The 15,676-nt window shown below is 40.6% G+C and overlaps 1 protein-coding gene across 1 annotated transcript; it reads left to right on the forward strand.

The window, feature by feature from the left end:
- The first annotated feature begins 2,036 nt into the window (after positions 1-2,036).
- LOC145418579 (GTPase Era, mitochondrial-like) lies at positions 2,037-13,213 on the forward strand. Its single transcript, XM_080286949.1, has 8 exons — positions 2,037-2,191; positions 5,634-5,789; positions 7,359-7,546; positions 8,288-8,412; positions 8,764-8,938; positions 10,185-10,766; positions 11,341-11,470; positions 12,413-13,213. The coding sequence occupies exons 2-8, from the start codon at positions 5,693-5,695 to the stop codon at positions 12,604-12,606; spliced, it is 1,491 nt and encodes a 496-aa protein (XP_080143075.1). The 5' UTR covers positions 2,037-2,191; positions 5,634-5,692; the 3' UTR covers positions 12,607-13,213.
- Positions 13,214-15,676: the final 2,463 nt, after the last annotated feature.

The following is a 15,676-nucleotide window of genomic DNA, read 5'->3' on the forward strand; positions in this document are numbered from 1 at the left end:
AAGCTTTCATTGCAATACCTGTCACATTTCGGTGTTGTGTTTCTGTTGCGTAAATATTGGAGGAAATCGTAGCATTCCTGGGGGTATTAGGTTACTGGATGTCTTTCATGTTTTGTGGTATTATTATCATGATGGGGGTCAATGTTTGTGTTAGGAGAGAGAGAGAGAGAGAGAGAGAGAGAGAGAGAGAGAGAGAGAGAGATTCTTTAACAGTGCGAGAGTAAGAGTAGTTGAGTGGAGCAGAGTGTGAGCATAGGTTAAGACGGACCGCTAGGCTGGAGAGGTAGGTACAGTTTGTAGGTAGGCAGGTAGATAGGTAGGTAGGCAGGTAAGCAAGCCAGTAGATAGGTAGGTAGACAGCAGTTAGGTAGGTGTGTGGGGAGGTAGGTAGGTTCGTTTGTTAATTCATTGGACCTGATCCTGTAGCAAATTGATAGGAGGGTAAGGGAAGCAGGTTGATCGGCAAGGGGAGTAAAGTTGTATCGCAGGAAGGTGGTGTCGGTGGCCACGTCCCACAGGCCTCGGTGCAGACTAAATACATTCACCTCCACTGCCTCCTGACCACCCACGCCTGAACCTGAGTGTGGGTTCTCCGGTGCGCCAGTCGTAGGGTTCGACGCTGTGGAGGCAAAAGTCGTACCAGTAGACGTCCACAAGTACAACATGCAGTGTCAACGTAATACAAATACATAATCTTGATAGGATTGGACGAATTCCTCATGTAATATAATCCAGAACAACATAGAATATAGCCAATAATTTCCCGCGTATGATATGTCCACGTTTGCGTTATTATGGTATAATGAATAATTCTACACGCAGGGTATGTCTACAGACAAAACACAGTGGTTAACATTACAAGCGTAAGTCACGAACATGGTACCGACCCTGGATAGGAGATAACAGCAACGACAGAAGCAGCAGCAAGAGCGTGGTCACCACCTCTGTGCACTCCATCACTCCACCTACACTGACCTCTACCACACCACACCTTCCTTGTCCCCCCACACACATACACACATGCAAGCACGCGCACACACACACACACACACACACACACACACACATTATGCGATACACAGACATTTTCCATCCACAAAATAAATCTGTCTGTGTATGAGTACTGATATGTCTACCAGTTTATCAGTATCTTTCTGCATCTGAGTATCCGTTCATATCTATCATCCGTTCTTTTATTGTCCAGTCAAGAGCGTAGGAGTCCTTGGCTTGGCTACACAGTTCAGACACATAAGTAACACCATGCATTTAGCCACTCCTCAGACGTCGATCCTTGTAGGTCACCGGTTACGGCGTCTTGCACCACTATTGTAGTTCACTAGGCGTCTTATTGGTTAGGTGATTTCCACCATAGGTAATGTATTTTGGTCTGTAAAAAACCATTTGTCACTCAGTATAGAGTAACCTGAAGGTAGCTTTACCTGAGTGGATAGATAGACGGGGTGCCAGCCTGACAGATACACAGAAATACTGGAGACGGGCAAGTAAAAGATATATGCAAACAAATTAACCCATGTATTTGATTTCCGGTTCAATCTTTGTTCTGCCCTCAGTATTTGCTCACCCAAGTATAAACAGAGTTGACACACGACTCCTGCAATGCTTATTTTCTTGGGAAAGCAAATAATCTGGGAGCCACGTTTGCATGTGGTTTGTTTATATAATCAGCTTATCGTGTCGTTGCGTGGAATATTGCAGTGAGAATGTCTCGCTGTTTGATTCGGGTTTTTGTTTGCTCTCTCTCTCTCTCTCTCTCTCTCTCTCAGAATCACCACGTACCAAACCTGGCATTCAATGGCAACCTCGAAATCACTAGACAGTTATTGAGTTGCATTGCAATAAGTACGGTGGGTGTGAGGGAAAAAATGATAATAATATTTGTGCAGCAGAAACTACCATAAATAAAAGAGAAGGTATCTTGAAGGAACGTCCCGGCGATGAGATGAGCCATTGAGTTGCCAAATGTAAACACGCTAGGGCAAGTTCGTCTGCGTGACTGTCCTGTGAGATTTCTTTCGTGAGCCTGTGGGTGGGCTCGTTTGTATTCCAGGCAATTAAAAGTCCTCTCAACACCAAGAAGAACCAAGAGTACTGTGGGAAGTGCGAGGTGATCTTTTTCGTGAAGAAGAACGCATTAAAGATTATCAGTACAAGTGCAGGAAATTTGCTTCAGGTTTGTGAAAGAAGCAACTTGGTCATTTTCCAGCAATGCAGTTATTTTATCTATCTATCTACCTATTGCCAGACGCCATAATCCCGTAAGGGGTGGCCGTTAGTCTTTGAGTGAACTGTTTTACGGGGAGGGGCACTAACCCTCTGCCAACCCACTTATCCAAACAGGTAAGGAACATGTATAGGTTGGTTATATGGTTAACAATCAGCATTATAAATGATTTCCTGGCTTACAGGAAACCATTAGGCTTGTCAGTCAATGTAAAGCCACCGGAAATGGAAAGAGGAGTAATAAAATGTGACAGGAATGAGGGGAGAAATAGGAAGAGAAGAGGGCAGACAGAAAAGAGTGATAATGGTGAAGGTAGAAGAAAGCAGCACATCATCAAGTGAGTGGATGATGGTGATATTATACTACACCATTTTCATTTTTTTTTTTTAATTTATATCTCATTCATGCTGCTTACACTTATGATGTATTGATATTCCATGGGCATGTATGGTTATGTATGTGTGTGTGTGTGTAGTACAGTATTGTATATAATGTTGCACCCAGTGCCTCATGTTTATTTGGTAAACTTGCATTTTCAGCCCAAATATGCTGTTGATGTGAAACCAAGGTTTGTATGATGGTTTTTGGTATGGTTCATTACCGTAGCATTTTGCATGTCTTTCCATTGCATATGACTTGTTTTTGAGGCATGACCAAGTCTCCTAACTTACCTGGTACACTTTGATAATTAGCCAGATCAGAATGAAAGGATTACAAGTAAGCACTGATAGACTTATTTTGAAATATCGGTACAGGTAATTCATCTCCATCTATCTATTGCCAGATGCCCCAGTCCCACAAGGGGTGGCCACAAACAAATTGCCTTCATGTTGCCCTGTCCCCTGCCATCTCACTTCCTTCAGCTCACATCTTCCTCTCTCGTGTACCTCTCCACTCCATCCCTCCATCCCGTCCTTGGCTTTCCCCTTCCTCTCCCCCCCTCCACCTCGCATACACTCTCGTCATTAGTTTCTTGCTCTCCATCCTCCACTTGGCCAAACCACCTCAGTTTATTTGTCCTAACACTTTCTGTCACATCCACATCCACACCACAATGCTCCTTCACTTCCTTATTAATCATTAGTCTTTCCATGTAACTCCACATGTTGCTCTCAAATAACTCATTTCCACAGCTCTCACTCTTGATTTATGCACTTCCAACAAGGTTCAAGCTTTACTACCGTACGTTAGAGTTGATATCACAATTTGTACTTTCATGCAGCGACTTTTTTTTACTTCCATGCTCACTTTCTTATCAGTGCTATCAAAGGACCAACAACCTTTCTTACCTGTTGTACCCATTCAGGCACTTCATCCTTGAAACTTCCATCCATACTCATCACAGTACCCAAGTACAGTACAGTAATACCTCCATGATACCCCTAGATGTGATATCCCGGCCTAACGATGGGGGGTAGAAATACCACTATATCCCACCTAACAATGGCCAAACCCAGGTTTAATGATGGGTTTTGATTTTTTTTTTTTTTACTAATTTAGATGATATTTTAGACAAATTGTGTGTTTTGGTTGATTTATAAACTGTTTTTAGACTTAGATTTATATGTTTTAGCCACTGGTGGGGTGAACAGCTTGATTTTTTCCAGACTTACATTTGATGATTTTCAGATTTTATTTGTTGGTTTTAGTGAGTTATTTACAGGATTTAGGCTTAGGTTAGCTTCCTTGACAGCATTAGGCCATTTAGATTGGCATCAAACTTGTTCTGGGACTCATTTGGGTTGGTTTTGGGCTTGGTTTGGGAGGAAACCTAAGGCTGGTGAATGCTCCACATTGTTTTACATGTTAAAAGTACCTTGATATACGATACCCTGCCAAACGATGGGGTTTTACCTAACCAATTACATCATTAAACCAGGGTATGCCTGTACTTAAATGCACTCACATTTTCCAAGGAATTCATAATAAAGGAAATTCTTACAAACTGACACTGAAGGAAAGTAGTTTTGGTATTTATGCAACACAGAAAGTTAAGTGTTGAATTTTGAGTGCAGAAAGTGATCTGAAGCAACAAAATATACCCAGCACCTATTTTGGGGTATTTAAGGAAGCTGCCAGTTTGCCCATGTCAGCCAGTACCGGTAACTGATTGGACTTGTTGATTACTGATAATCTCACTGGTGGGACACATCAGTGAATTAGACATACTGATCTATAGGAAGCATAACTATCCAGCCTCACCTGACTTTCCCAATCTGGGGGCTTTGCCCCCCAACCCCCCCCCCCTTAATTTTAACCACCTAGGATTGCCACTTGACCTTGGGGAGCTCCCGAATACCTATCAGACTAAATCCCGGTCTGAGTCCTGACTTACTAAGCCTAATCTAATCTATCACAACCCAACCAGTTCTAATCTTACTTGTCCTGTACTATCTTAACCTAATCTAATCTAACCTATCATAACTTAATTAGCCAAAATTATCCAAACCAAACATTGATAGAGAATCTGAAATTATGCCGAAAGTAAGACATGTGTTTGAAATTTGGCAGTTCTGCTTTTTGTGGTAACTTCATTTGGGGTGATGGCCTGTGTGATTCTCCATGCATTGTACAGATAAAATTTAAACAGTCCCCTGGATCTGTGGTAATCTAGGAAGCATAACAAGCAGCTAACTTGTGAAATACTAATTTCAATAGGATATGAAGAAATGCTGCATCCGTTTGGCAAAGAATTAATAAAGGAAAATCTGAACAGTGTTTTTCAGAAAGTCAGCTCCAGTTTAAAGCACTAGACCTAGCTGGTCCAAGAAATCCACTGCTTCTTGTCCCATGCTTGTAACTTTTTTTCCTAACCTGGTGATGTGTAGAGGTTCATTTATGTTCATAACATAGACCAAACCTGAACTCAACCACCAATATTTTACCACAGGGGTATGTGCCTTTCAGATTTCATGTTGATATGAATCCTTCATATGTTGTTTGTTGGCTTTTGTTCTATAAATGTTTGGCACTGTAGATTTGCATAAGTTCGACTGTTTTGTGGAAGTAGGTGCTGGTATATTATAATTTTTGATGATGTTTCATAATTCGCTACTTCAGTTCCTAAAAGGTTTTGCAAGGAAAAGATCAAATTTACAGCACCTCAGAGTAGGGCAGTAGTGCATATTCGTTTGTTGTCTCACCTTTATAGCAATTACAGTACTGCTCTACTTGTTTCATCTCAGTAGGTTTGGTTTGTAATTTCTATTAAGGGGCTTAGTAAATACTGTATCTCACCCCACTGGTTCAGAGAAATCCCTCAAGCTGAATGCAGTCATCTGGGAGTGATGAATAAAATAAAAAATATTACTACTTTACTGAATGGTTTGATGTGAATGTATATTCTGTACCCTATATATTTATGAATTTATTTTTAATTTTTTTATTTCAGTGGTTATTGTGACATCACTAGCAAGGATGCAGTAAGGTAACTCCACATTTTGATGGAAAATGATGACGTGGTCACTGTTAAGGTGTTTAGGCAGGCATGGTCACCGTGCTTGGCGGGGGACGGTGTATCGCACCATTACTACCAGTGCATCTGAAGGTATGTGCTGCTTTTCTGCTGTATATGCTGTCGTGCATGCAGAGTCCCATATTTCCTTCCCTTTTTATCATATTCAGTCCCCAAGGCTGAGTACACAGGGGGTTAATCCCCCCTATTTGGAAGGAAGGAAAAATTCAAATGAAAATAACACTAAAAATGCAGCTCATTAGATTAATTAAATCCTGTTAATAATGTTATGAGATAGAAAAATAATAAAAAGAGTTAAAAAGCTCTACAAAATATAAGAACAAACGAATTAAGAAGTTTCATGGAGGTCCTAGAATGTTTTGTTAGTGAAGAGAATAAATGGAAGGTCATAGGAATGCTATTGAAAAAAATGAAAACTTGTAGAGCATAGTGGAAATTTCTAGGATGTTTCATAAGGGCATATAAATGGTACTTCTGTTCAGAGTGAGTTAGGTTATGGTCAGAAGTCAGCAAGTGAAGAAGTGTTTTCTCTTGTTTTTCCTATGTTTTTTAGTGAAAGATGTCAAGTAAACAACCAAAATTCCTTGTTTCAGTTCTGAGTTTTTGTAGAGTTCAGTATGTAAATTACCCTGAGTTTGTGGTCTGTCAGTACTTTAGTCAGTTACAGTACCCAAGCTTACTGTATTGCATTACTTAGCTTAGTGGATAATTAAGGCACTCCAATTTGATTGAGTCTGTGCACATTTACATCCAAAGGGAGGTTGGGGTTTATTGCTCATGCAGAGCCACTCATGGATGAGTGAGGCTGGTCACTGTCATCTTAAATGTCAAGACTGACTTCCCTAGCCCCAGGCTCTTTTGCTCCTCTTGGGGCAACACAAGATTAGATGAATGAATGAATGAAAAATAAAATGAATAAACTACAGTATGTCATTATTATTATTATTTTCATTTATTTACTTTTTTTTCAAACCCCCATCCATCGTAAATCCTGTGCACGGCCCTGTCAGACCCTGTACTGTAATGTCTTCCTCTTCATTATTACCAGTTCAGTACATCTACAGTATTACAGAAAAATTGTCTATCTTAGTTTCTTTGTTATCTGTAAAGCAGTCTTGCCTGTTTTCCCCAAAGTACCAGTTACGTGGAAAGACTGTGAGATTTTGGAACACGTCATTGACTCATGTTATTCCTGTATTAGTTTGTCCATTACCTTTTTTCTGTGTGTTTTCTAATTAATGGTATGTACTGTAACTGTAACAAACCATATTAAGTCCACTGCAGAATTCTAGGTTGATATAGAGTGTGACAATAAACTATCTAGTGTATACATTTCTGCAGTTGTGTAATAAAGGGAAACAGTTCAGATTTTCCATGATGTCTGCTTCTTGCTTTTTTCTGCCAGCTAATCCTCCTTATCTGAGAAAGGCTTGGTATGTTTTTCTCCCCATAGATGATATGCTAAAGTTATGAATCAGGGAGGAAAGTGATGGACATTCCCCTGAGTGTGAAGTAGACATAGTGAAATAGTAGGCATATTAATGTCCATGACTGTACTTGGGCTATATGCAAGTACAGTACATAGGCTAATTCAGTCTTATTTTTTGTGGGCTTCATTTGACTTACTGTTGTACTTTGTAGAGGAGGCAGGCAGAGATGTTTGGGAAGATGCATACCAGCGTGAAGTACCTCGAACAATGGAGGAGCTTGGAGCCTTATTAAGACAGAAGGTCAACCCCCCACCCAATTCTCGCATCCTAAAAGTGGCAGTGGTGGGTGTCCCTAATGCTGGCAAGAGTACTCTTATCAACACACTGCTTAACTGGAGGGTAAGTTCAGTAGCCGCTGAGTGATATTTGAATTACAGAGTACTGCACAGTTGACTCAGCATGTGCACCAAAGTAGTTCTAGTCACCCATTAGAGATGAAAATATTACATATGTGATGAGTTTCAAATCAGCCCTGTTAGTACAGTGGCATCTTTTTAAATTTTATTCTTGCAACTCATGGATAATTATATCCAGTTTAGAGAAGACCTCTCAGTGAAGGAAATAAGGATCTCCACTAACTAATTCACTCTGAGGGGCTCTTTGTACGATAAGTGTAATTATATGGTACAGAGTACTGTTGCAGAAATGAGATGACAATAGACAATTTATTGTGAAGGAGTCAGTGTTGTTGCTCAACCCCAGTCTGTCTGGCCAAGCAGACCCATTGACCACAAGTAATTGATTATAATAAAAAAAAAATCTAGCAGCATAACAACAAAAGTCATTGCTGCCATACAAAGGAACTTTTATGGGGGCATCCTGCAGGTGCTGCACAGTGCAGCATGTGCACCTTGTTGGGAACCAGCATCCTCTTGAGGTAAACAGTACCTCACTAAGTCCAGACCACGGTCGTACCCATGGTGAGGTGCGGGGAAAATATTAGGAGGTTTGGTTCCCGGGTGGTTGCTGCAGCTGCTCCATCCAAGATGCACAGCATCACCATGTGTAAGCTCTTCATTATTGTAAATAAGTTAATTTGTTTCCAGTCTCATGTTTTATAATGGTAATTTATTTCTTCAGGTGGTGAGTGTGTCATCCAAGGTACACACGACACAGGTGAATGCGAGGGCAGTGCTCAACGATGGGAACAAGCAGGTGGTGTTTCTTGACACTCCTGGCCTTGTCACACCTGAGGAGATCACTAAGTAACCACACATCTTTGTACTGTATTGTGTTGGTGCTGGTGCGGATGCCCTCTCATGGTGGCACTGATATGTCCAGGCAGCTTTCCTGCCTGGTTATACAAACATTCCTCATCTCCATCCATATCCCCCTAATGGAGAATTGTGGACAGAAAATTCCAGCCTGCAGTGCAGTAGGTTCATATTTCAGATGAACTTGGGGCTTCTACTACTGTTGTATTGCAGTAGCTTATATATATATATACAATATATATATTAATTAATTATTTTATTTATTTTTTTGTCAGTGAAATATTGTGTTGGAAATTAATTCATGATATCAAAGCCTACAATGACCTTCCCTTGCATTATCAGACACGGGTTGAAGCGGAATCTGCTGAAGGAGCCCGAGTTGTCCCTGCAAGAGGCTGACATGGTGGCCGTTATACATGATGCCTCAAACCACTTCACACGCAACTACCTCCACCCCAGAGTGATTCGCCTCCTTGCACTCTATCCATCCGTACCCAGCATCCTCCTGCTTAATAAAGTATGTAAGAAAAAGTACAGGTATATTGTGGTATGTGGGGGTGCGCATCATTCACTTAATGTAGTACTGCCTTATGGTCTCTACACTGAGTGACAAACCAATTGGTTTCCTGTAACCCAGGAAACCATTTACTACGTTGGGTGGTGACCATACAGCCAAATTATGGCTCCTGGTGGTTTAATGGGTAATTAAGGCGCTCCAGTTGGATTGAGCCCATGCAGGTTTATATTGAAGGGGTGGTTGGGGTTTATTGTTCACATATTGCCACTCAGGGATGAGTGAGGCTGGTCACCTTCATTTTAAATATCAGGACCAGCTTGCCTAGTCTCGGGCTCCTATGCTCCTCATGGGGCAAAACAGGATTAGATGATGATGATGGTGATAGAAAAAATATAGTGCACAGTATTAGACTCAAAGTTTACAGCATTGCCCTCATGTAGCATCTCCCTTTGGTAGGCCTATCCTCTGCAGAGTATTGCTGTACAGTATTTAACCAGTTGACTTCATGTATTTTGCTTTAGAGTGTAGTGAAGCTACAGTATGTGGTGGAAACCATTTGGCCTATCAGATGAAGCCAGGCTTCGCTGGGGTTGAATGATGAGTGAATGGAAGCGTGGCCCATTGAACTGGGCAAACTTTGTGTATATGAACGCTGCTACTCCTCACCCTGCCCTAGGGCGAGAAAGGATTTCCGGATGATGATGATGATGATGATTGTTCATGCTTTGTACAGGTGATTTTATTCAATTTATAGGGAAGTTCTATAGATGTAAAGGGGTTCATGATGACTGTGTCTAACTTCTTCAGGTAGAAAAGTCTCGAGGTGAGTAAAACTGTCCAGAGATATTAAAAACAAAATGGCAAAGATGCAGTTGTAATGAGGGGGTCAGTAAGTTCTCTTGTACAGTTTGGCAGTTGCCTGTGTTTTATGGGTAGGACAGTAAAGCATTTTCTGTACATTGCTTTTTTCTTAATTAAGAAGAAGCAGCAAAAGTTGTCCACTCCCCTCCTCCCTAAAAAAAAGGAGGGTAAGCAGAGGAAATCCAGAATCAAGATCTGTCCATCTTGAGATGTGCCAAAGCACTGCATGTAAAAGATTGTAGGTCATATGCATGTACCATGCTGAAGAATGGTTTAACAAATTTCCAAAGGTGGTTTGAGTAATTTGTTGATATTTGGTAGTATACTGTATCATACTGAGGTGAATATGTAAGAGCACTAAAGCTGTACCATTCTTTGGTTTCAGGTTGACAAGACAAAGTCAAAGCAAATCTTGCTAGACATAACACGGAATTTAACTGAAGGCATGGTTGGAGGAAGGAAATCTCACAAACAGACTAAAAAAATGGAAAAGTTAAGTAAAGAAGCACTACTTAGAAAAGCACTGTTCTTGGACAAGAATATGGAACGAAAGAAGAGGTCTGTAAATACTCATCATAATATGGTGGAGAATGCTGGCTGTGAAGACAGAATTGAGGAAATGGAGAATTGGGAAAGTTACATTAGAAACAGTGCCAATGATAGCATGACAAGGGAGGATGACCTTGGGTTGAATAATGCTGTTAAGGAAGTGAGAGATGCTGGAGTGAGTGGGAACAGCACATTTGACATCAGTACAAGGGATAGTGCAGCCAACAAGGGTGCGCTGTTGGATAGACAAACACCGCTTATGGAGCAGAAATTGCAGGCTAGCTTGGCAAATCGAAAGTCGTGGCCTGGATTCTGTGAAGTGTTCATGATCTCAGCCTTGGATGGCTTGGGGGTGGATGATGTTCGAGACTTTCTCCTGTCCTCAGCTTACCCTGGACCTTGGATCTTCAACCAAAAGGTAAGGATCTTTACTTTCCTGTGTTATTGTAGTTTCCTTCCAGTCTTTAATAACTTTACGTCAGACACCAGTCTGTGACACACCAAGACTAAACAGAACCAGGATTAAGCGTGAGTGTTTAGTATTTGCTCCTTTCAAGTCCTGAGAACAACAGTTAACTACAGTAATGTGTTAATATACCAGTGTATGAGTTTGATTATGGTATACCAGTATTTGTCCACACTTGCATTTTACTGTAGCTATTAAGATTAACTCCTCTGGTATGAGATATTGTTACCTTAACTTGATTATGGCAGCCTCCAGGCTGTTTTATTAGACATGGAAAGCACCTCTTATATTCAAAGGGTTCAGATACTTAATAGCTATCACAAATGGGAGCCACTTTATTAGGATATTTTCAAACACTGACTGCCAGAATATACATATGTAAACTTTCTTATTGAACTGTAGTCACCTTGCTTTCATCTGGTAGAATTGAGTCACTCATAAAGTATATACACAGTTATGGTTGCCAGTAATTTGATGAGCCTTAGTTTGGTTACTAGTCAGATTAGTACAGTTTAAATTTTTGCAGTTAGTTACAGATCAGAACCCTCAGGAGATTGCCCTGATGACAGTACGAGAGAAGTTCCTGGATGCTTTCCCAAAAGAGATACCTTACACCCTTCACTATTCCATTGAGTACTGGGACCTCTCACAGTCAGGTTGGTTTTGACATGGCTTTATGATTGGTGTACATTGCACATGCCAGTTTTGCTTTACATCCACACCTTCTCCTAATAGTTGTCTCGTAACTAGCAAGGGTAATTTTCTTCCTCTTGAAATAAGTGTTGATTGTCACACTATGTTCATATTTATTTTTAAAGTCTGATTGTTCAAGAGTCTCAGGTGATGGCTGAGAGGGACAGATTGGCTGATGTGAAGTACAGACTATGCCAGTCAAGCATTGTGGAATGTATTCTTGGCAGTGGGGGACAAAGTATAGTACTCCGGCTTTCAGTGCATAACCCCGTGGATCCAGTGACATATTTTCCATGTTATTTTTGCTACCTGCTAATTTTTTTTATTCACCTCTGGAGAGATTTGAATGGAAGAGGTTAGTTATTGCCCTCAGTAATGCACTCCACTGCCAGGAATCTCCCTAAAAAAAAAAAAAATTAGTGGATTGGAGGGATTAAACCTGTTAAGTATATTTTGCTGTCTAGCAGCAGGGAATTTTATTCAGATGAGAGAAGCATTCCACCTTACTAGTGTTGAAGGAGCAGGTACTGGCAAATGAACGTCGGAGGTAGCAGTGAAATAACAAATAGGCAGGTTTTTTTTTTGTAGATCATTTAGGATGAGTTTAATAGTAGAAAAGAAAATCAGTGATGTATAAGGAAGATTTCCCAGAACAGAGAGGGAAAAAAAAAAAACTACAGATACCATAAGCTTATTGTACTTCAATGAGAAACAGTAATTTGTTGTGTTGCAGAGGTGGTAAACTCAGTGGTGAGAGAAGGGTGGAGGAGGCTGGTTTTATGCACTTAAATGTTGCTACTGGGGTGTGATACCCTATTCTTAGGCCCTTACATAACAAAGGGGATAATAATAGACCAGCAGTTGCATTCTTTTTGTGTGATGAGAATGCTTGAATTGTATTGTAGAGGTGGTGAACTTGGTGGTGCGTGTGGGGTGCAGGAAGCGAGGATTGCAGCGGCTGGTGATAGGGGGTGGTTCTGTGGGGCAACTGGCCAGGGAGGCAGAGCAGGAGCTACGCAACACCTTCAGAACTGAAGTTAGGCTCCGCATCAATGTTGTGTATGACCCCATGCTCAAGAAGACCAAGCCCTATTTGTAATGAGTCAGAAAGTACCAACAGCCAATCCACATTAGAAGGCAGGGGTTTGTTCTGAAATACTGTAAGTCGTTGTTGTGTCACCTTTTATATAATCCATAATGTTATTGGGTCCACCATGAATTGCAAACTGATTGAGCATATAGCCATTAATTTAGCTAGATTTGCTATTGATTGTTTTTTTTTTTTTTTTTTACCCAATTTGTGAGTAGGGAAAAGGAGGCAGGGTGCTGCTGATGATTACCCTATAAAGCTGATGTGTTATTTTCTCCCAGTTGGCAGTACCAGTTGCATGGAAAAGTTGGGATATCTTGAAACACAATCCTTACTTAACGTAAGGACTGCTTGTATCAACTTTTTCTGTACATTTGGTACTGTAAATTGGTGGAAATGAAAATAATTTTAAAGGTAGCAACAGAACTGCAGTAAATAATTCTTCTGTAATTTAATGTACTGTGAACCTAATAACAAAACAGTATGTCATAAAAGGTGACATAACAAAGACTTGTATTATTATTTTTTTTAAGAATGTTGTTTCAGTACTGTATTGAAATATTTTGTAACATTCAATATATTTATTGTATTATAGTGTAGTATAAAACTTGATAAAACATAGCTAAATATAATGCATTTTTATTTGCATAAGTATAGTGAAGATAAGGAAGTTGTAAAAGTTTGATGAGTAATAAACAGGTGGTTAAGTGGTGTTGGTGGTAAGAGTGATGATGATGATGATGATGATTAAGGTGATGATGATGGTATAAGGTGGTGCTGCTGATGATGAGGGCGATGTAAGTTTTCCAGTACAGAATGTAGATGATCCCTGGTGTACCTTCTGTCATGGAGCCCTTCAGGTTGTCATGAGGTAATCCTGTAATGTAGTGGAAGTCTCCAATTATCAGGATATTGATCTGGGTGGGAATAGGACAGAAGAAGCGATGAGATGGGATGGGGGTAGGGTGAAGGGAGGTCTTTAGTCAGTTTACATTTACATTTTCAGGTGTTGTTTACATTTAGAAAGCATTGATCATCCGAGCATACGAGTATGTAGGTCTTTTCACTTTTTGGCAGGTCTCCATGTGTTGCAATCTTGAGCCAGTTCCCTCTCCTGTTTTCAGTAGAGTATCTCAGTCTTTAGTTATTTGGAGGTGGCACTGACCAAAAGTAGATAAATGACATCGAGTACTTAATTTTATTCTTGCTTTTCTCAGGCAGTTTTCTTCACATTGGGATAGGCTTCAAAGTTCTTTGCTAAGGGTTCTTCTAACCTGTTACAATCCCACACTCATCTGAACCTGAACCCAGTATACAAACATTAGCCATTCCAGTGTAATCATTACTCATAGTTTGCATATTTCATGACAGATGAATGATGACCACACAACAAAATATGGAATTAAGTGATCATCGCACTGATAGGATTAAAAGTGACCAGGCAAGCTCATCCAAATTCACCTCACCTTTATTCATTAGCACTATATAAAAAAGTAAGTAGAAAGGCAGACATGTACCATAAGCAGGCAAGTAGAAGAGTAAGTAGATATAGGTAGAATGATCAGTAGAAAGTAGGCGTAAAAGTAAGTAGGTAAACCACTTGAATTTTTTTCCTGATTAATGACAGCAATTAATCTGTGCAGTCTCTTTTCCCTTTGTTTCTTGTAGGTTTGGATTGTACAGTATAAGTATTATGACATATGACTGCTGTAGCATCGTTTGTAGAAAGACCCTTGACCCTTTCAGTGTGAGAATGTCACTTTTTATCTCTCTGTCTCCAGATTATTTTATTCGGCACAGAACACTGTAGTAATGAAGAGGGCCGCACCCAGGAGGGGGGGCCACCGGACCTGGCCCCCCCCCCTTTAGCTGTCTAGGTCCTTTAAAAATTTATATATATTTATTTCAATAACAGCAAAACATGAAAAATTGGCAAGTACAAATAAAGAGTAACACATGAGCCAGCAGCTCTCTGACTCTAAACCTGCATGTGACTTCTCTGTAATTATCGGCTTACCTGATCTCACCACTCCCCCCCCCCTTAGAACTTTCCTGGGTGCGCCCCTGGTAATGAAGGTAGTTAATAAAGGCTGTTGTAACCTCTCCAGTTCAAGAAGTCTTTCCTAAGCTGAATATAATCATCTGGCCATAGCAGAAGTGAGGAAGTTGTCTTGTGGCTGAAAAGGGAAACACTTGGTACTTTTTGGTGCAAGTTCCAGTGCAGTTCACAAACGTTGGTTCCTCGTGTGTGTGTGTGTCAGTCAGGATCTCGTGATGGTTTTGTGTGTGTGTGTGTTTCTCCATATTTCCGTGTTTTTGGTCATTCTTGGGGAAAAAAAAAATTATACATCGTGAATGAAACTTGAAAGAAGATACGGTTGCCACAAGAGAACAATCAGGATTGTGTGGAATGTTAAAACTTTCTCATGTTAAGCGTAACAGGAGTAACAAGACATTCTCAGTTGACTACAGACCACAGGTACAGACTGGGGACAGTAGTTTGCATGTTAAATTTTCACTCCATCTACTTTTCACTCTCCATTGCTGGCTAATAATCTTAATCTGAAAAAGGCTTGGTATGAAATTTTTCCCCGTAGATGATGTTCTTTGATATATGTCAGGGAGAAGAGCATCTCCTATCCCCGAGTGTACCTATCTCTCCCCCCCCCACCATCATTGTCCCTTCTATAATCCCCCACCACTTTCCCCCAGACCCTCCAGACGTATCGCAATACCCACCAAACACCAGACTTTAGTACAGAATGAATGGCGCTATTTGTTGAGTCAGCAGTTGGCGGTGAGTTAAGCTACCATTAGCGATCGCTGGCATAAAATCTACAAAAAACTGAGAGCATGAGAAAAGAGAATAGCTGCAGCAGGTCAGTTGTCCCATACTCGTCATGCTGAGTTCCCAATGGAGAAAGAGGGCAAGGGTGGATAATGAAATATTGAGTTAATGCTAGAGAGCAGAGGGAATGCACGAATGAAATTGTAGGTATTTATGAAACCCTGAACTGAGGCAGGAAAGAAAAGTAAAAGTAATAGTGAGACATGAGATGAGAGGGGAAGATGTACTGAA

This window comes from Coenobita brevimanus, chromosome 14, assembly GCF_032717465.1.
Source record: "Coenobita brevimanus isolate Jiangsu-jjx chromosome 14, ASM3271746v2, whole genome shotgun sequence".
Lineage (NCBI taxonomy): Eukaryota > Metazoa > Arthropoda > Malacostraca > Decapoda > Coenobitidae > Coenobita > Coenobita brevimanus.